The sequence below is a fragment of the Chiroxiphia lanceolata genome, chromosome 2, assembly GCF_009829145.1.
Source record: "Chiroxiphia lanceolata isolate bChiLan1 chromosome 2, bChiLan1.pri, whole genome shotgun sequence".
Lineage (NCBI taxonomy): Eukaryota > Metazoa > Chordata > Aves > Passeriformes > Pipridae > Chiroxiphia > Chiroxiphia lanceolata.
Genome location: NC_045638.1, coordinates 103,526,459 through 103,547,997, shown reverse-complemented (window position 1 = coordinate 103,547,997; position 21,539 = coordinate 103,526,459). Strand labels below are relative to the sequence as shown.

Sequence of the window (21,539 nt, the reverse complement as noted above, 5' to 3'; positions counted from 1 at the left end):
ATTTTAGTTGTAATGGCAACAGAGGCTTTCCAGCATATTGATTGAAAACCAGTAAGAGTTGCTAAAACATATGGCTAAAATTCACAAAGCTAGTTTCCTAAAACTACACCCAACCTACAAGGAAGTGGCTTGGTCTTTGGGGAATTAGATAGGAACTCATGTGAGATACCTTCAAAAAGATATTCATCTGAGGATGCTTATGCTTCAGTGAAGGTATATGGAGTAGGAGGATTTTGCTGTTATCTCTTCTGTTATGTACTGCTTCTATTTTTGGGAGGCCCATAACTCTTATTATTGAGCAAGACTTCACATCCTATTCCTGGGCGAGGCAGTGACCATTCCCCACTATTTTATGAGTGAGGTAACTGCGAGGTTTTGTAAGGTCGTGTCAGGCAGGGCTGTGAATATAAGCCCTGGAGCTTCACACAGCAGTGCCAAGTTGCAGTCACTTAGCCATACAGCCTTCCAGAATGAATTTGATGAGTTGTCTGTCAGTATACAGGGCCAGAGCTGCTGGATCTCACTGTCCTCCCAGGGTCAAGAATGGACCCTGACACACAGTTTGCCGGTGTTGTCCCCATGCAACTTGTGGTGCTTGCAGTTGAGTTTGAGTACTTTTCCTGTGTTAGGGCTGATCCACTTACAGGATGACAACCTACTTATGTTACCAATTCAATTCTTTAATTTAGGAGCAAGAAATCTGAATACGTGTAGGAGAAAAAAAATAGTACCTGATTGTATAATTAAATACTGGATCATAACTCAGTTACTCAAGGAAACAGAGCTGTGATTGGCATTTCCTAAGTTTCGAGTGCTTGATTTAGCAGCCTTAATGTGCTTTCAAGGCATTTAAACTTTTCTATTCTATTTCTGTCTATCTTTATGAAGATCATAGAGAAACTAATTTGCAACTTTATACTGCAAGTAAATCAGATGTTGTTCTTAAAGGATTTATTGCCTGTAGCCCACGGTTTAGCTAGATGGAGCAGCCATATAGGAAGAGACTTGGATATTCCACTTCATTGTACCAGACATCGTGTCAGTTAGGCAGTGACACGTGAAGGATTTCTCATATTTGTCTACATGATGGAGGTCTGGGATATCGGAATCTCCAGGAGGCCAGAACATCATTAAATCAGTGAAGCTTTCCAGAAAGCAGGATTCATTCTCAGATGTGTAACATTAGCATATGTCAGAGGAATGCCTCAGGGCATAAGTAGATAAGTAGCAAGCCTTTTGTATAAAGACAATCTGTCCTAATAGAGTTCAGATGCTCTCTGTTATGATGACAGTTTTCAGCAATGAGCAAAGCAAGCATGTGAACCATGAAACAAACAGGAAAATCGAACTCTTTTGTGCACAAGAACCAAGTCTTTGCTTCAAAGTGTTCACCATGTAATCAGGGTACAGGTCTTTAGGGCACTTTCAAATATAGAACTTCAAAATTAGATTTGGGATTATGAGAAATCAGGAAGTGCTACTCATTTAGAAATCATGTCATAGATACCTTAACTTAGGTGGCTGTAATGAAGTCCCTGATATGATTCTTTTACATCACCAATCAGTGCTGTTGAGTTTGCTGGGATGGCCATGGCATCCATATGTACGTTATTCTTACTTTCTTATTTCCTTTTGACCAGGATCTTAACTCATTTTCAGGTGTAGCAAGTTCCTGTCTTTGATTTTTCTAATCTTTTTATTGTTAAACAAAATAGGTTTTCAACATCCAGCGTGAATTATAAATCGTTTTTCTTTGTGAGTTTTTTTATAGTGACCACAGGGGTGAGATGCTGTTTGTAGCTGTTGAGGAATCAGCCTAGATATTTTCAAGGGTTTTCGGTACAGAAAAACCACTAACTTTATTGTAAAGGGGGTCACTGATTATATCAGTGATTCCTAATCTAAGCACTCATTAAAAATTGATAATGAATTGAGAAAAGGAAAAAAGAGGTGTTTCTGAAATTTGTTGTCTAGTTAAGGAGATATAGAGTAGAAAATAACAGATACAGACAGATAAGGAGATAGTTGTAAGAGTGATTTTATCTTCAGAATACTTACACTGACATTTCAGACATTTCTTGTTTCTGATTTTCAGAGTCAATAGATTCTGAAGGCTGGAAGTCAATGTAATTTTGCCTGGTCTTATGCGTAACACCCAGTATTTCAGCTTGTAGGGGCGATAGTGATTCTTTCAGAAAAAAATGTGAGAGCTTATATATTTGCTCTTGACTTTCTGAAAACATCCTCAAAAAAGTTTTAGGAGGCGAATGACTGCTTTCTTTTGCTTTCCCCTTGTGTGAAATTTAATCGTGTTTAGTTTTTACCGAGTGATTTTTGTTGTTATTGTTGTGGTTGTTACTTTGACAACAGTGAAATACAAACTGACCTGAGGCAGTAATTTACTTCACTGAAAGCTGTGGGGAAAGTAATTTGTTGTTCTTTTTGTGGAAAACAAGATTACAGTTAGTTATGAGGATTTCTGTTAATTTTTCTAAATTAAATACTTGAGCGAAAAATCTCAAAAGGGCCCAGGAGAATCAGGAACCCAGGAAAATTTCAAGCCACTAAAGCCTCCAGCATTTCTTGATGATGTTCTGCACATTGGATGATGATTTAAACAAGTCTTAAACTAGTATCACTAAAAAAAACCCCTAGCAGCTGTTCAATAGATGCTAGGGCAGGCCCATTATAAAATGTACTATGGTATGCCATAATGGTTAGGATACCAGTATGTTCTATTTATGGTACCATTGACTCAGTCACTTGAGTTCAAAAAATAAGCAGGGAACATCTGTTTATTGAAAGGATTTCCTCTATATTAATTTCTCTCTCTCTTCCATCCTTTATGAAGTACTTCCAAAGGTTTTTAATTAGTTCTTTTAAGAGGATATTCCGATTTATTTTCTAATTCTGACACTGCATTAATTTTATTTTCTTATTAATAGCTGATGCAGTGAAAAAGTAATTACTGGCTGATGTTGCTTCAAATTTATTTTTTTTTAGTACTTTGAAGGGTTGCTTTGGTATGTTTTTCTTAATTTTAAAAATGTTCAAGATCTCTCCTTAAAGCTGCTGTACCAAGGATTGTACTGCTGGAATTGTCAAAACAAATAGCAGCTTAACTGCCATCCATGACTCTGGTCCAATATCTCTGTCAGAATATTTAACAGCTATTCAGCCAAATACTTGTAGAGCAGCTGTACCCCTAGTCGGACTGAGTTTTATTCTGTCCTTCCTTTTAGCCTTGCCATATGATTCATCTTTCTTCTTTTAGAAAATTAGTCTATTTATAAATATTGTACACGAAAGCAACAGCAAATTAAAGGTAAACACTCGCATATCTGCATGATACAATCCTCTACTATTAAAGCAATTTCAGTATTTTCCAGAATGGACGCTTTTGGGAAATGGTGTGAAAAATGAAGGGGGACACACATATGACATGGGTATGACTTGGTAATGCTAGCAAAACTCCTACCTCATGAAAATATAGGAACTTCACTTTGTTTTCTAAGGAAGTTCAAAAGTTTTTCTTTTGTATCACTGTATTTTATTTTTTTTTCTTCTCTGGGCATCCTTTCCTAGGCTCTGACCATGTGTTAGCCTGTATGCTTATTTTTCATAGGATAAGGTGACTTATTTTACTTTTCCCCCCTAATTTCCTTTGCTACATGACCACGGAGAGCAGGAGAAAAAGATATCAAATATTTGACAAATAATTTAGATCCTAGACTGTACTCTTTCAGAATATCCAGAATCCTGCTTTGATATGTGGTCCTCTTAATCTTGTTGGGGTTTTGTTGCCCTGTACAAGTCTGCCAGCATACAGCGTGTTGCAGGATCTGAACTGTGTTAGCAATTTTCTCTTATGAGAGCCATCCTTATTTAATTTTGACACATTACAAGTAACTGACTGTAAGCTAATAGTAACGTTCTCCTCACCCCCCATAACCTGTAGCAAGATGCATAAGTGGTCATCACAATCCAAAGCAAAAGTTATAGTGTGAAAGTCACTGAGAAAGAACTATTGTGATGGCTAGCTGGGATGCTACAAGTGTGATTCCTATGTTCCATCTCAGTCCAGCTACTACTGGGCAGGTGTCCACATCACAACACTGACATAGCTGGCACAGTCTGTCCCACTTTTGCTGGAGGCCTGTACTAAAAACAAACAAACAAATAAATAAAAACATGGTTTGACTTGTTGTCATGATTAAACTAACTCTAGCCCATAAGGATTGTAATGGACAGGTTAAAGTCATGTCTCTGTAGTATGGAGAAATTTGTGGTGCCTTCCTTGTTCTAATCATGTCTGTGCAGGTAAGAGTCTTCTGAGAATCGTAGAAACACAGAACCATAGAATGGTTTGGATTGGAAGCAACCTTAAAAGTCATCTAGTTCCAACCGTGCAGCTCTGATCAGGGACACCTTCCATTAGACCAGGTTGCTCAGAGCTCCATCCAACCTGGCCTTAAACACTTTCAGGGATGGGGCAGCCACAGCTTCTCTGGGCAACCTGTCCCAGTACCTGACCACCCTCACAGGGAAGACTTTCTTCCTAATATCTAATTAAACCTACTCTCTTTCCATTTGAAGCCATTCCCCCTTGTCCTTTACACTGTGTGTAAATTGTAGATATTTTCTCTCCATCTTTCTTGTAGGCCCTCTTCAGAAGCTGTAAGACCGCAATTATATCACCTCAAAGCCTTCTCTATTTGTTTCAGGGTTGCCAGGCTAGTTTGTGTGTTCTTGTGATTGTTTTGATCTTCATTCAATTAATGAACTCTTTGGTAGTAACGATGCTGTCTCCATTACTTTGCAGTGTAATGGAGAGAGCCCAGGAAGAAAGGCAGTTTGGGTTTATTGGTTTTATTAAATTATTACATGTTCTCCTGGACTAACTGGCTTTGTTTTGTTTCTTAATCACTGCAATACAAAGTAGATTTTCTGTCTTTCCAACAACTAAATATTTTCTTAATAACAACCCACTAGTATTTTCAAGGAGTCTATTAAGACATCTCAACTGTAAAAGATAAGACGTGGAGATGTTTTCAGGATCACGATGTTATTGTCAATGTATGCAATATAGAACTTCATCAGATAGATTATTTGAAATGCCCTTTTTGGTAGAAATTGACTTTTAACATCATGTTTACCTTTTAGATGATGCTTCCCCTGAAAACTTGTCTTTGGCATTTCCAGAACTAGATCAGCAGCTGCAGGTAAACGTTTTTTTTTTTTCTGTTACGACAACTTATTTCACAGTCGCTATATCTGTTATGATATAAAGCCTCTGGTTGTTATACTAAGGTGGAAGTTTTCAGTGGTGCTTTTCTAACCTATTGACATTTAATAAGGCTGCATATATCCACAGAAGAAAACACTGTCTTTTCAAGATCTGCAGAAAATTAGGTTTGACATTTTTAATCGAATTGCAGGGAAATTACTATTGCAACAATCTCACCTGTTTTTAAGATTTTTATATACAATTCCTGTGTAAAATGCAGGGCATGCTGTTGCACTGCAATGAAGAGAGTTCTTGTGTGTTTGACAGGAGAAGGAATGAGCCAGGTATTATATTCTCATGCCTGCAGGCTGTGCTGTGACTGATGTCATCATCTTTCTCTGAAGCTTTCCAAGAGAAGATGTATTTTGTAGTGCTGTTTTACCTTTAATCTTGGGTAAATAAAGCTAGTCATCAGGATTGATGAGAGCCTCATCAAAGTAACTGCAGTTCATGCTGCATAGTCATGAACCCTAATGATTGCCCTGGCAGGTGTCTGCAGACAGCCTGGGATAAAAGTGATGAGTCCTTTTGTGACCAAACTGATTTGTCAGCACAGGATGATGGAGCCCCAGTACACTGGACAATGAGCAGTTGATGACAGCTCCATGGTTCACCAGGCACAGAGCCAGTTCCACATCCAGGAATTATTTCACTTTTCTTTGTGGAGATTCTGAAGTGTTCGTTGGCTGTTTTAAAGTACTTCAGATCATCTGTTTTCTCAGGAGCATTTAGACTTCCTCTGATATTTCACTATGAAGGCAGTTGCTTCCTGGGTGTAAATTGAGAAAGGCATTAGCAGACCATGCTTGTCCAATAATGTCATCTTTCCTGTATCCATCAACTAGTGAGACAACACATGAGGGCTCCTGACTTCAGCTGTTCTCTCCTACTGTTCTAATCAAAACAATGATTGCAAAAGGAATGACAGAGACTCCTCTTGCTCTATCACTCTCATCCTGAGAGTATGGGCAGGTTCCTTAGGCATAACTAGGAATGATTAAAGGAATGAATAACAGCTTGAGATTTGGGGTGAAAGGAACAGGATAGGATACTGGCCTCTTTATTCCACTGACCTTCCAGTGCAGCAAAGATGATTGGCTTTTTTTTTCCCCTCAGAAGAGTTCAGAGAGCAATAATGTCTCATAGCTGAAGCACTGAACTGAAAGTAAAGAACCTGAAATGCTCGAATTTGCAAGAATGCTGGTACATGTTTTTGTAATAAAAATATGACATCTAAAGCCACAAGATTTTCATCACCACGCCATAAATACAGTTAAAAGCATTTATATTTTATTTAAAGAAGCAAAGTATAAATGCAGGTTAGGTGGCTATATAATAATAGACACTATATAAAAAAAAAAAATATAGTAATTTTCCAGGTTTCAAACATACAAAGGAAAATTTTGAAACCTGTTTTAAAAACAAACAAACAAAAAAAACCCCAAATTAGCTGATCTTCAGGCTGGATTTTGAACACAGCTCGAAAGCTGTGTAGGTTCACTGAGTCACTTGGAATTCTGTGCATGTAGGCAGCAGACCACAGCCTGAGTACCCAGCAATTTGCACCTCTGTTTTAGGTTTCAAGCCCTTGTCCTCCTATGTTAGGCCCTGGCAGACAACTTGGCTATTTGAGCAGAATTACCTAGTGTTCCCACTTTTCCTTGCACAATTCTACCCTACCTGGGCACCAATATCTGAGGTGGGCAGGGCAAAGTTCAGTGCAGCCTCCTCATGGCAGGGTAACAAACCCTGCTGTCCAAGTACCAGCACTGGCTCTACAGAGGTAGAGGTAGGACTGGCTGGAGAGAATGTTTTTCTAGGAAACTTAGCAAATAATTCTCTATAAGGACTCTTACTAAAGGACAGTCCTAGTTACAGCTTCTTTCTGAAGAATAAAAACGATCGGTCTGTGCCTTCTGATGTACTAGGCAGGTTCAGACTAAAAATGTTTTATTTTCAGATTACCTCTTTGAATGTTACATTTTTCTACTACTCTGAGAGGAACACATTCCAAGAAGCAATTTGTAAGAAAATAACCCAACTGCTATCTCTCTTTTTTTTTTTTTAACCTAAATCAAAATTGATTTATGGTCAACTAGACACAAAAGCCCTACGTATGAGAATGGAGAAGTTTAAGCTGTATGTATGTCTCTTTTGCAGCTTTATTATTAAAAAAAAATTAATATAAAGAAATTCCTGCTAAGTTATCAGTGAAATAAAACTCATATTAATAAACTTTTTGCTTTTGTTTGCAGTATTGGAAATTATTCTCTTCCCACTGACCAGCAATACTTTGAATGAGGATAAAACATGCTTATTTGGGCTTCTGTTATTTCCCCCACCTGTGTGTGTCGTGTGGTGGGTAGCAGTGAGGGTGGGCTGGCTACACTTGTCACTTTGTCATTGGGAAACTTTAATCTTTCCCTTGTGAAAAGCTGGACTGGTCCTTGGAAGGCACTTCCTTGATTATCCACAGAGTGGGTGGTGGCCCCGCTGACAGACACTCCACTGTGGGTTGTCTGCTATATTTAGACACCTACATCAGCATCTAAGGCCTCGTTGTTCATGTCACTGAATGTAGAGGAAAGTATCTAGAGTTAAGTACCTGCATTGCTATGTCCTGTGTGTTGCCTGTCCTGTTCCAGCACTTCCTGTGACTTGCTCAGTTCATCTCCCTATTCTCCATCAAAATCTTTATTCCAGATGGGAGTTTGATCCTGAAGAGGGAAGAATACAAGTCACATATGGATGGACAGGAGGTTCTGTAATTCTTTATCATTCAAGGCCTGGTTGGATGGGGCTCTGAGAAATCTGACTTAGTGGAAGGTGTCCCTGCCCATGGTAGGGGGGGTTGGAACAAGATGATCTTTAAGGTCCCTTCCAACCCAAAACCGTTCTATGATTCTATTGTTCTATGATTCTGTGATCTCTTCTCATGAAATTGTGAGCTTGAGAGGCATTTATGTCATATTTTGTATTTTTGTACTACAAATCTGTGGAGATTAACGTAGTTAAATAAACTTGCTGCAACAGAGGAAAAGCTCCAACCATTTATAATATCAGTTTTCTAAGCCACAGGATAGTTTTTCATGCTTTAGTGGCAAATGCCTATATGAAAGAAGCAGTGAAAATGTTATGAAAGTTTGTTGTGCATGATATGAGCATTTAGCAGAAACCTTGTTTACTCTGGAACTTGAATTGATTCTACTGAATGCCAAGATTCTTGTTAGACACACAAAATTATTTGAGAAAGCTTAAAAGTATACTGCATTTTTAAAGAGGATGATGTATTTTTTTAAGATTTACTAATATTTTAATATTCATTTCCATAAGTATTCCTAGTACTGTGGTACTCTATAATTAGACATGAACTTGAAAAGTTTCCTATAATGCTGCTGTAATAACTATGGTCTTAGGTTAGGTAAGACGTGGATGTTCACAAATTCAGAACATCATCCCCAAGTTAGAAAAGAATGGAAAATGTCTCAGCAAAGGAGAGCAAAACTCTCAGTTGCTCTTATCCAGTTGACTTGAATTGTTCAGAAGAAAGAGAGCTGCTTATGTTCGTAGTAAAACTAGACTAGACAGGATGTATCCTGACAGATATCTGAAAGTGGTTGAAGATTTCCACTTGCACAACAAAAAGTAGCTGCAATATGTTAGCTTTTGCTGGGAGTAATGTGGGGTTTTCCATCATGGAAGAGTACACAAGGCTGTATAATGAACATAGGCCACCATGCAAAATATCGGCACTGAACTTTCCGGTTTTCCACAAGAGTTTAGCTGAAGGTTATCAAATTTACAAAAAGTGAGATACCATGCTTTAATTGGACTTAATTAGACTTTAATTAGTGGTAAAGACTGCTTTCTAGACAAGTTCACATGAGCTGGTAAAACTGCCTGATAAAATTTTTTCTGGAAACTTCAACATTTTCAGGAGAAAATTTTAATTTTATTTTTTGCAGTTGAGTCAAAAAGTAAACGCAAACGAACTATGGCGAATTAAAAAATAATCTGCTTTGAAGTTTTTGTACATTTGATTGACACTGTCAACTACACAGCCTTTGTGGATATTGAATGCTGATATTCACATGGCAGGGCAAAACATACCTTGTTATGTGAGTGAAGCAAAAAAAACCCTAAACCTGAAAACTGTCATTCTGTGTCTCCCAGCAAAGATTTTATTTAGAACAGCTCCTTCAACCTGCCCTAAGAAGCCTGCAGAACCACTCTTTCTATTTCTTCATGAATGGCATTTGCACGTCATCTTCCAATATCTTTCATATCTGGATTCCGAACAAAAGTCTAAATGAACAGTTTATATGTCTTATAAAGTTGTACATACATATGTGCAGTTATAGAATAGTCTCTAAAAGATCTCTTAATGTCTACTTGCTGGATCCTGTAGACCATTTCTCAATGTTACAGCAAGTTATTCAACAAAGGAAAAATCAGACCTTGTTGAAAATCAGGCATAATAGGATAGATCACTAGTATAACTTAAAGCTGCAGCTTTTGTGCTAACTTTGTGAACAAAATCAGAGATGCTGCATGTGCATATCTTGCCAGCACAGAAAAATGAGGGTGGATGACACTGAAGCCTGAAATAAACAGGATTAAAAGTAGCAACTGTTGCCATTAAATGTAACCCTCTTTGGCAGGGATGTTTTTTGACTTGTCTAGCAGGTATGCTTTTAAGTGTATTAATTTATGGACAGGGAAGGTACTTCATGAAGTGTCAAGCTTGGCCTGTCCTAAGAAGAAATTAAAGTATGGCTGTTTGCTTCTGAGTGAAAAAAAGTACATACTGCAAACTGCACTTTAATAAGGCCTGTTGAAATTAGTTACCTGGATAAAGTAGCCAACTCTCACCAAAAAAATAGTATACAAACCTCAGGGAATACCATCAGAGTAGCATCTGCAACACTCTCCATGGTCTGGCCTCATGCATTCAAAAAAGTCGTTCTAGGTGGATGGAGAGTTGTATCTCTCCTTTTCATGTGATTGCAATAGAGATGTTTGTTAAATAATGAATGCATTAGCCAGTTTAATATGCTACTGGCCAGAAATTACTCACAGACATCTATCACCAAATACTATCACCAAATCCTTTCTTAGAAATTTCCAAATTGCAAAAGAGCAAGGTAAGTTGTCCAGTTCTGGCTTCCCCATCCCTGGAAGTTACAAGTTGGATGGCACTTGAGGCAACCTGGTCTAGTGGAAGGTGTCCCTGCCCATGGCAGGGGATTGGAACTGGATGATCTTTAAGGTCCCTTCCAACCCAAACCATTGTATTATATGATTCAATTATATAATTCTACCTAGTCATATGAAAACATAATCAAATTTATGTTTTAAAGAAAAATGCACTAAAGAAGTTCTTTATATAGTGCTTAATACCATCAGAAAAGATTGAAAAGAATTGTATGAACAGAACATTAGTAAACCAATTGTATTATTTGTTGTAAGTTTATTTAAAGTGCTAAAATATCATTGTAAGAAAAAATGTCACTGAAGAGGACAATGGTAGGAAGGGGGTTGTAAATCAGCAACTGGTTCTAAGTGAAACTTAGATACTAAGTTTCAGCATGACTGGATAATTTTTAGCTCTCTATATATATCTTTTGAGTGGGAAGCTGGAATATAGAAGCTGAACACTGTTTTAATTTTTAAACTGTTTAAACCAGCTAGATTAGCAGAAACTAAGTTGGAAGCAAATCCAAGGTGATTTTCTGTTGGTTTGGTTTGGTTGGATTTTCTTTTGAAGTATCACTCTTTGGGGACTTTCCTTTTGGTACCGTCCAAAATTGTTTTATTGTGATGCATTTGTTGATGGCTGATCTCTGGCAGATACCAGAGATGCTACTTTGGCTCATCCTTGCATTCTTGGATTAGAGCACTGAGACTTCTATATTCTGTCTTGTTAAATTTATGCTTATTATTTGGGTGGCTGTATGAATGGTGCTATTGCTCATCCACATTGAAATGCAATTAAAAGCCCTTTCCTAGGGATTAGATTCATCAAGTGATGGGCTGCCCTTTCCCCAGGTTCCAGAAATCTCCAAGATCAGAGAGAATGTACTGTGAAACAATTCTTCTGCGGCATTTTTGCATTTAGAACATGGGAAATGAGTGTCTGTGTTAAAATTTCAGTGAGGAATCACATACTGTCTAAAAGTACTCATAAGATCCTTACATTACCTACATCTGTGCATTAGGTTACATCTGAACCAACTTACCCTGTCTCCTGGATAAAAGTATTTTCAATCTTTGTCTCTGAATTTTAAATTTAGTTTAGATTAAAAAGAAGGATTAGAAGATCATAAATAGGAAAAGTCTGATGACTTGTGCTCTTCTTTTCCTAATAAAATGTCATTAAAGGAATATTATGCTACAGAGAAGAGTCAAAGTAGGACAGCAAGAAATGTAAAATAATCTACTTATATTGTGAAAGGCAATTGGATGCTCTTTAACTGGGCAGTAAAGGAACTATTTTAAGTGTTTCCTTTTGCTTCAAACAGGTGGCTCAAGGATGCTATTTGGAGTTCATTTACAGTCAACAGATTCATGGCTAATAACTTAGAAGTACTTCCTGAAAGTGTTATAGCCAAAATGTGATAAGCCTGAATTAAGCAGTTTTCTTTTTAAGGAACAAAAAGTACCTACATTTAACCAAAAATGTATTTTCAAGGTCTCAACTGAAATTTTCAAGAGGAGTTCTAGCCCTGAGTGGGTTTATTTGCCATATTTATTACATTCAGTGCGCATTAGAAAAAAGTTAAAGTTTTGTGACAATGATGTCAGTACTTAGGATAGGAGGTATAATGCCTTTGTCTTCAATATGTCTCTTTCTTAACCTGATTTTTCTTTTTTTAATTGCCATCATCCTTCTATGCTCAATCTCACCTGTGCTTTACATGGAAATGTAAAACACTTTGCAAATAAGCTGATTTAACTCTCATAATCATTTTACTAAGTAAACATATGCCCTTCTTCTACAGGAAATAGAGATGTAGAGAAATTGTACTATCTTGAGCAAGCTGTTTACAGCTTGAGATATTGCTGGGATAGAACCCATCATAAAATCTTGGCTGCACTGGAGTCAGCAGACTAACTCCTGTTGAGTCCAGCAGAATCAACCCCAGCGTCCCAATTCACAGCCCTGTCCTATTTAGGAATAAACTGGAATAAGCATTGCATTTAGGAATAAAAAGAGCATTTAGCCTACGTCTTTTCATGTGTTTTGTTCTCATCTTGCAGAACTGGAGAACAGGAGCTTGTTTGCACTCAAAATCTCCTTCTGCTCAGAGCTGTAGTTTCTGCAGTGAAAAGACGCTCCTGTGTGTTATGGGTCTGACCAATGCATCAGCTTTAGCATTCATGTATCACTGCAGCTGAAAAAGAGGGATGTAAGGGAGAAATCTTTCTCTGATCAATCTTTAGGAACACTTTGCAAAACTGACAAGGAGAGTTCTGAAAATTGTTACAAGATTTGAAGGTTTACACATATTCTTATGCAGGGAAGTGGGATCGTTTTGGGTTTTTTTCCTTCCGTGAAAGGCCGTCACTAGGAATAGTTGGCAATATCCTGCAGTTAGGGGAAAAAATTCTCACAGGAATTAAGATAAATATTTTATCTTTAAAGTATGTATTTTTGAACTAATATTTCATTCTAAAACAGTGTATTTTTTTTCTTCTTCCTTTTCTTAAAGCCTCTGCCTCCTTGTCACGAGTCTAAGGAATCTATGCAGGTGTATAAACAGCACTGCAAAATAGCAGAAGAGTACCATGAAGTCAAGAAAGAAATTGCTCTGCTGGAAGAAAGAAAGTGAGTAAATTTCCCAAAGGATATACTGTTGTATAATCTCTTTGTAAAATCCTGTTTTAAACATGAGGTTTTCACATAATATTTTCTGACCTTAAACTCATATACATATATGCTCAGATATGTATATACTTATATACACACACACCTTTTAACTGCAGCCTTCCAGTACCTGAAGGGAGCTTATAAGAAAGATGGAGATAGACTATTTACAAGAGATAGGAAAAGGGAGAATGGCTTTAAACTGACAGAGGTCAAGGTTAGGGTATTAGGAGCATGGGATATTAGGAAAAAATTCTTCCCTATGAGGGTAATGAGGCACTGCCACAGGTTGCCCCATCCCTGGAAGTGTTCAAGATCATGTTGGATGGGGCTCTGAACAAGCTGGTTTAGTAGAAGTTGTCCCTGCCCGTGGCAAGGGGGTTGTAACTGGATGATCTTTCGGGTCCCTTCAACCCAAACCATTCTATCATTCTTTTGACTCTATGATTCTGTTCCATACCTCTGCCTGACAGTCACAGCCATTGCTCCATAGGATCAACTGGACCCACTAAGAGCTGTCATAGTTCTGGACCCTAACCTATGTGTACGTCCCTTAAAACCTTCACTGACAGATTCCAGGTCACATAACAGTCCAGTTCAACTGGTGTAAGTCTCCTTTTTAATGTTAGAGAATTTTTTTTTCAATTTAACATTATACATTTTAATGACGAATGTAACAGATCCTCAGGCTTGGAGTGCTTGACAGTGTTGGTAAACGTGTTTCTGTGAGTTGCACTGTTTCTGTATACATTGGCTCAATGCACATTGGCATTTTAGGTGTTTGTATGCAAAGTGCATAAGCTGGAGACATTTTTTCTTGTCTGTGGCCTGTACTCACAGCCCTGTCATCTTTTGCATGACTATTAAATGGCAAAGTGCACTCTATGGGTCTCAGTCCCTTTCCACAAGAAACCTGAAAAAGAAATTCAGAGAGATGAAAGAGGGTGAGTAGTGAAATCCCTACCCAGCTGACTTTGAAGTTCAGCCAAGTTTGCATCCATGGGAATCAAGCTGATGGGAGGGAAACTGTTGAAATCCTGTATTCTTACAAGATAGCCAAAGAACTCCCTGAATCCAAACTATTCAGGGTAAGAAAGTGAGATGTCTTTATCAGGGTTGATGGCTACAGACACAATATAGTTACATTTGGCTTAACGTGTCAGAGCTACTTGAGGTTTCCCACTACAAATTCCCTTCCACTGTAGGATCTGTGTGGCACTCAGGTTCTGACAAACTGACACAAAAGTTAAAAGACAAGAAAAAAATAGCCAGAAGAGATTAACACTACACTGTCCCTGCATGGAAAAATGCATCAAAATGCAGTGTTTGCATTTGATTCATCATCCATTGAACATGACCCATCAAATGTAATTGGTGTGTTTGGAAAGATGAGGAAAAGATAATTAATTCAAATAATTTTGCAATGATTTGTCAGATTTGGTTGTCTAATATAAGCTGCTTACATACGTATTTAGTAATCAAGCGAATTCAGTGGAAACCCATGTGTCTTTTTCTATTCTGAAAATCCAAATAGAATATAAAATATTAAATGGTCATTTAAGTACTTGACTTTAGATGTATAAACCCAAAAGGTAACCTTAGACCATTTGGATCATTTGGATTTTAGAGTCTACTGATATAAATCCATTATTATTACTGACACATCCCCGAATCAGTTATGCCTATTTATGAAGTATGCTTGGAGCCTCTAAAAACTAGACATTTATATTATTATTATAATAACCATAGACATTTATATTATTATTATTGTACTTTCTTAAGTGAAAAAAATATCCTGTTTGAATGCAATCTTTTGATCTATGGAGTCTGTGGTACTTGCTGAATTAGAAATACTTTGCTTCTTGAGAAGGGCAGGTACATGCACAAAATTGTTTACCAGAGCTCACAAGTGTCCTAATCAGCTTCTGAGCCCAGATGTCATCCTCTCTGCAGTGGTTACCCTGGATGAATTAATGGGCTTCAGGCTGGCATTTTGTTTCATTTCACCAGTGGATGTCAACAGCAGAACAATGTCAGGATGCTTCCACCACTGCTACCTTTGCCGAACCTGTTCTGTGGATTCTGTGCCCCAGTAGACATATGTTGAGTGGCTGAATAAGGCAACAAATGGAATTATATTACTGTGATTCTTATGTGCCTTCCAATTACATATTTGTGGACTTGTGTTCACATGCTGTATAGCTGTGAGATGCCTAAACATCACAAATATCAGTGCAGCACCTTTCACCATTGCCCATGTTAAGAAGTGATCCTAGAGCACTGGGATCAAAGATGTTTAATTTCCTACAGGTTGGTGCACTGGTTGCTTGATTTTGAGGTTTAACAAGCTGCAAGTGCCAACTGAAGATTTTTTTTTCTCCAAATGTGAACTGTTTGTAGCTTCTCCCTCCAGGTAGATTCTCCATTTTGTAGTATTTTGGAGCAGGTCTCATGAGACTGCCTTTCCCCATTGCGGTAACAATCCTTTCTGTAGTAGTCTGTTTTTATTAAACCTTCCAGAAACTAACTGGGACCTCTTAACTGCATGAAGCTTGGTTAAAACTGGAAGGGGGATTAGAAAGTTATTAGGAAACATATACTTTTACACACACGTAAGCTTACAAACCTGAGCACACTTGTAATTGCAGCATTTCAGTACCTGAGGGGAGCCTACAAGAAAGATGGAGAGAGACTATTTAAAAGGATATGTAGAGATAGGACAAGGGAGAATGGCTTTAAACTGACAGAGGATAGGTTTAGATTAGACAGTAGGAAGAAATTCTTCCCTTGTGAGGGTGTTGAGGCACTGGCACAAATTGCCCAGCGAGGCTCTGGTTGCCCCACCACTGGAAGAGTTGAGTATTCCATTCTTAGAATGGACGCTTTGACTTTTCTAAAAAGTCTGATGAGATGGACAAGCTTGGAGCCTCAAAAGCAGTTCTAATCAATTCAATCAAATCTAATTCAAACTGAAAAGATGGTGTTTGCAGCTTTTTTGAAATTTGCCCCTGTTGTGGGTGTCTTCTTCTACGTTTGAATTTGAATGTATGGAAATAAAGACCCACAGGTGCCTAATGCACCTGTTATCTATTGCCTATTTCTCTTAAATACTATTTTGATAAAATGATTGAGTTTCATCCCTTTTAATGGGAACAAACAACTTTATAGTGTTGTTCACTGTACATTTTTGCCAAATGCAACCAAAATTCTGTTGGATGACACCCCTGCCAGTGCTCCCAACTTCTCTCCACAGATAACTCGCCTGTGTCATTACAATGGCAAATCCCACCTGGCAGTGTCTGCATCTGTGGTGCCTACTGACAGAACACTGTGCACACAGAATACTGAAGGCTATGACTGACAGGAAAGAAAAGAGACAATGGATTGAGCAAATATTTTCTATTTGTTGGCTAAGAGGAAGAAATAATGTTAAGCTAACCTGGCATAAATATCCATAGTAGTATTAGAGCTTTTTAGTAAAAAGAAATGTAATTAAGTTAATTCTACTTTGAACAATTTTTGTTCCAGCCTCCAAACTTCAGTGTCACCTTTATACATGGAATAACATATGCAGGTATATTTCTAAAGGAGGTATCTTTAAGAAATAGAAAATTGAAAAACATTGTTTTAAAAGAGTCAAAACCATTTAATCTTTTACAACTTTTCAAAGGCTTAGCTTGACTTTTCTCTCACTGAATTGTGAGCATCAGGTATGGCCAAAGTATAAAAAGTCATTGGTGTGAGGAGGGTTGCTTTTCATCAAGGCAAGAACAGAATTTATTTGCCCTTTCTCTTGTATGCAATGTAGATAGTGAAAGAATATACTAGGCTGGGAGTGGGAGAGAAGATGACAACTATTTCACAGGAAGAGAGGAAATGTGAAAGAGAAAGAGAGGCTGCAGTTTCAAAAAAGGGAAAATAAAAGGAAAAAAGCAAATGAAGGGTAAAAGAAGTTACTCAAGAAGAAGACCAAAAAAGGAAGGAAGAAAGTGAAAGAATTTAGAAGAAGACTGAGTAGATTTTTTTTGCTAATATAATCATAGCTTTGTTTGCTCTCTTCACTCAAACTCTTCCCATTTATGCCAGCAATATGTAGTACAAGGGAAAAAATCACTGTGGAATGGGAGACATGATTGAAAATAAAGAAAAGGGTGTGGAAGCGAGAGCACACCACATTTAGGGCACAGAATGTAATTTAATTTATGTTCCAGAAACACACATGTATTTCCATAACAGATGTTTTGGGGTATCTAAGTTTGGGTGAAAGGGGTGGGATGGTTGGTTATTTTGAGCACTTGTTATATTGCTATTACTAGATAATGACTCTGGATTATGTAGTTAAATATTAGAGTTGCCATGGTTGCTAGCTGTATCTTATATTCTTAGCACTGGCTGGTTATCGCTTTTTCCTCCCCCAGACAATTCTAATATAACTCTTCAGAAAATATCATTTGATCACCACCTGGTTTAGGTTCACTCCTTCTCTTTGCCATGGATATGATTTCTTTTCTTCTTTTGCACATGTCACAGTAGACATAGAATCATAGAATCATTAAGGTTGGAAAAGACCTTTAGTATCATCAAGTCTAACCATCAATCCAGCACCACCACCATGTTCACCATAAAACTATGTCCTCAAGTGCCACATCTACATGTTTTTTTAACACCTCCAGGTGTTAAACTCCAGCACTTCCCTGAACAGCCCATTCCTGTGCTTGACAACCCTTTCCAGAAAAAGTTTTTCCTAAAATCTAATCTTAACTTCCCCTGGCACAATTTGAGGCCATTTCCTCTCATCCTTGTTACCTGGCAGAAGAGTCTGACCTCCCTCTGGCTACAATCTCATTTCAGGTAGTTGTAGAAAGCATGAAGATCTCCCCTGAGCCTCCTTTTCTTCAGGTTAAACACCCCCAGCTCCTTCAGCTGCTGCAGTTACAAGACTTGTGCTCCAGACCCTTCCCCAGCTCCATTGCCCTTCTCCGGACACCTCCAGCACCACAATGTCATTCTTGCAGTGAGTGGCCCAGAACTGAAAGAATGCAGGATTCAAGGGTTGGCCTAACCAGTGCCAGGTACAGGGGGACAATCACTGCCCTGGTCCTGCTGGCTACACTATTGCTGATACAGGCCAGGATGCCATTGTCCTTCTTGGCAAATGACATGCAGTGGAGATGTCTGCTTAATTTTGTGGAAGCTTTCCATATGCTTTAGCATGCTCTCATGACCATAAGACTGTTCTAAGGTTTCCAGCCCAGATGGTTTCTCCAGGTATACACTATTTCCAGACTGTCTTTGCAACATTGCTAAGACAAGTAGTCTTCAGACTTCCAAGTACTGCAGAAAAAGATTAGCATAAACCTCAAAGGCAACCTTTCAGCTCAATAATTTTCCCATTCTAGACCTGATTTTTCATCATCATGTGTATGCAAAATATATGTTACTTGCCAAATAGTGGAAATTAAATTACAGCTTTTCTAATACAAAGAGAGACTTCCAGGTCTTGTGGAAGGTGTCCCTGCCCACGGCAGGGGTGTTGGAACTAGATGATCTTTAAGGTCCCTTCCAAACCAAACCATTATCTGATTCTATGATTCTATGTGTTGGCATCTGGATATATTTTCATTTACATTAAAACAGGCTGTCTCATTGTTTTAAAAATCAATTAGTAGGCTTTAAACACACAAGGACAGTCTTCTCAGACAGCGATTACCTTACAGGGTCTCACGATTCCTCCTAATGTGAAAGCCATGTCAAATGTGAGAAATGAAGATGATCTTATGGCCACCAGAACACAGACACATGTTAGCTGTGAAGAAATGTGTGGTGCCACAGATGCATGATCCTGAACATATTGTTCACAACTGGGGAAAGACAAATCTGACTCTTTGTACTCTGGAAGCTGTTTTCCTTGTGTCCAGTCCATCTTTAAATATATTCATCTTTAGACAGATTTATCTGCTTAGTCTGTCACTTTTCTTGGTATTTATTCATTGTGAATATTAGTGTTAAGGAGCTCTGTTGTCTGCATGGTCAGTCATTAAGGCCAAGAGAAATAATTTCCCTAAGACCATGCTGTGTTTTTTTCCTGCTCTGGCAGGCTCCCTTCCCTCACAAATCCCTCCCCAAAAAAGAACATTTAGAGTGTACATTACAGATTGTCTCAAAGCTTTGAGTACCTCAGCACTAGTTTAGAAAATAGCTTATCAATGCTGTTAATATTTAAACTTGGGATAGCCATTAACAGAAAACACAGATTACACAGTGCTAGACCTATTTATTAAGCATCCATAACAAAGGCTACATGGTGCAAGAGCTTAGTATGGTGTTCTTTAACCTCTGGAAGCTAAGTTCAAGTCCCGGATTAGATCAGAAGAAAATATTACTGTCTTCATCCTTTTGTGAGCTTCATAAGCTGCACCATTCATAACATTTAGCAATTCCCCGGTACTCTAATTTTAGTTCTGTGGCAGGCTGACAGTATTTGCCTGAAACATCACCCTACCCTGTAAACAGGTGTTGATCCTGATGGGAAGGGAATAAGTAGGTTCTGCTGTCATGCAGAAGTGGGCAATTTTACCACAGAATCACAGAATAGGCTGAGCTGGAAGGGACCCATGAGGATCACTGAGTCCAACACCTGGCCCTGCACAGGACCATCCCCAAGAGTCACACCATGTGCCTGAGAGTATTGTTCTTGAACTCTGTCAGGCTTGGTGCTGTGACCGCTTTCTTGGGGAGCCTCTTCCAGCACTCAACCACCCTCTGGGTGAAGAACCTTTTTCTAATATCCAGCCTTTAGCATCTATCAGACTTCCAGCACAATCTCATGGGTAACACATATGTACAGCCGTACACACAGGGAGCCACAGAAGTAGCTACTTGGTAATTTACTGGAAATTAGTTATTTGGACAGCTATTTGCCTCCAACGTACTGGGAGACAACTGGAGATACTGTCATAAACAGAAAATACAGGAAAGATGGTTGAATTGCCCTTTTCTGCCCACACAGTACTACTGGATCACAGAATCAGTGCAAGGAAACTGCTTTCTATGAGGGAGGTCCTAGAGTATGGACTACAGCAATGAGTATATTTTTATTTTAGCACATTTATAATTTGTTTAATAGCAAAGGTAAATCCCACAGGGGAAAAAGTTATCTGTGTTGCTTGAATATTACTGAAAAGCAGCATGAATGCCATGCCTGCACAAAGTCTCGTCTTATCAAATCAGGACTGACATTCATTAACAGGGTTGTCCAAGTTCACACATTGTCTGTCTGTGCCACTCCTGGCTCCAGTTCAAATAGAGTAGTTAGTACCATTCTTTTTCAAGTACTAAAAGTCTCCGCAGAAAAGATTTGTCTGCTTTGAAGATGCTGATTATTTATTAGTGTGTTCACTGCATCTCCTTTTAAGAAGCTCATAAGTGTATGAAAAGTAAGGAAGAATGATTCTGAATTAATTTCTTTGGACACTTCTGTTTTAACAGTCTATAATCTGAAAGAGCTTAATTTAATCCTTCAGTCTAGCACTGCACCAGAGAATAATTGCAAAGAAATATTGCTGACACTCTCTCTTAGTCTCCAGAAACAAAAGTCTTCCATAGGAGGCCCTTGAGAGGCTCCAGTGATTAAAGACTTGTAAAACCTCATTGTCCCTAAATGCATTTTTCACTCTCTAAAATACTCCTCCATGGTCTCTGTCCCATTAATAGGAGCTGTCTAGCAAAATCATCTTGGCCCCTTTGAAAATTGGTTGATCTATCATGGCCCAACCAAAGAGAAATAAACCTGTTAATGGCTTGCGGCTTCTAAAAAATTTATGACTATTTTGTGACAAATATAAACAGAATTTTGCTGAGCTAAAATAGGCTCTTGATGTTTTCCCTCAAAGGCTTGATTGAACACACCTTTCACCCGGTGAAAGGAAAGAGAAGGAGGCTTTGCTGCAGCATAGCTGCTCTTCATTACCTCAGCGGTATAAAACAAAGCCAACATATTTAGCTGTAGAAGGATGCCCATATACTGCCTCTTTAGGATGATTTAAAATTTCTGTAATGGCTGCTAACTCTCTTTTTTTTTTCAATGGGAAGCACATTTGAGAGAAATGGCTGTGTCAAGAATCTCTTCTAACTTTGTGAATCCTTGAACTTAACTAACTGTGACTGTAAACCATGGGCAAACTCTGCTATCACTGAAAGCTGCAGTAAAGACAGAGGAAGGTCAAACTGATCCTAAAAGAAGCCCAGACAGAAGTGCTTTTCAAAACCCATGTGCTTACACTTTTGCTGCTGTAAGTGGTAGCTTTGTGGCTTCAAACAGCGTAAGTGATCAGCAAATACAGAAATGTTATCTTTTCATGAATACTTTGACCTGTGGGAATAGAA

General features: G+C 38.3%; 1 protein-coding gene across 3 annotated transcripts in view; it reads left to right on the top strand.

Annotated features, from left to right (window-relative positions):
- Positions 1–21,539, top strand: part of MAP3K7CL (MAP3K7 C-terminal like) — a 30,812-nt gene that overhangs the window by 6,604 nt on the left and 2,669 nt on the right. For 2 of the 3 annotated variants that reach the window (XM_032679327.1, XM_032679326.1), the window contains 2 exons: positions 5,164–5,222; positions 13,000–13,115. In XM_032679327.1, coding sequence (XP_032535218.1) covers positions 5,164–5,222; positions 13,000–13,115 — 175 coding nt within the window. Of the gene's footprint in view, positions 1–4,423; positions 4,444–5,163; positions 5,223–12,999; positions 13,116–21,539 lie in introns of those variants that run through there. The other variant, XM_032679328.1, reaches the window with a different exon arrangement.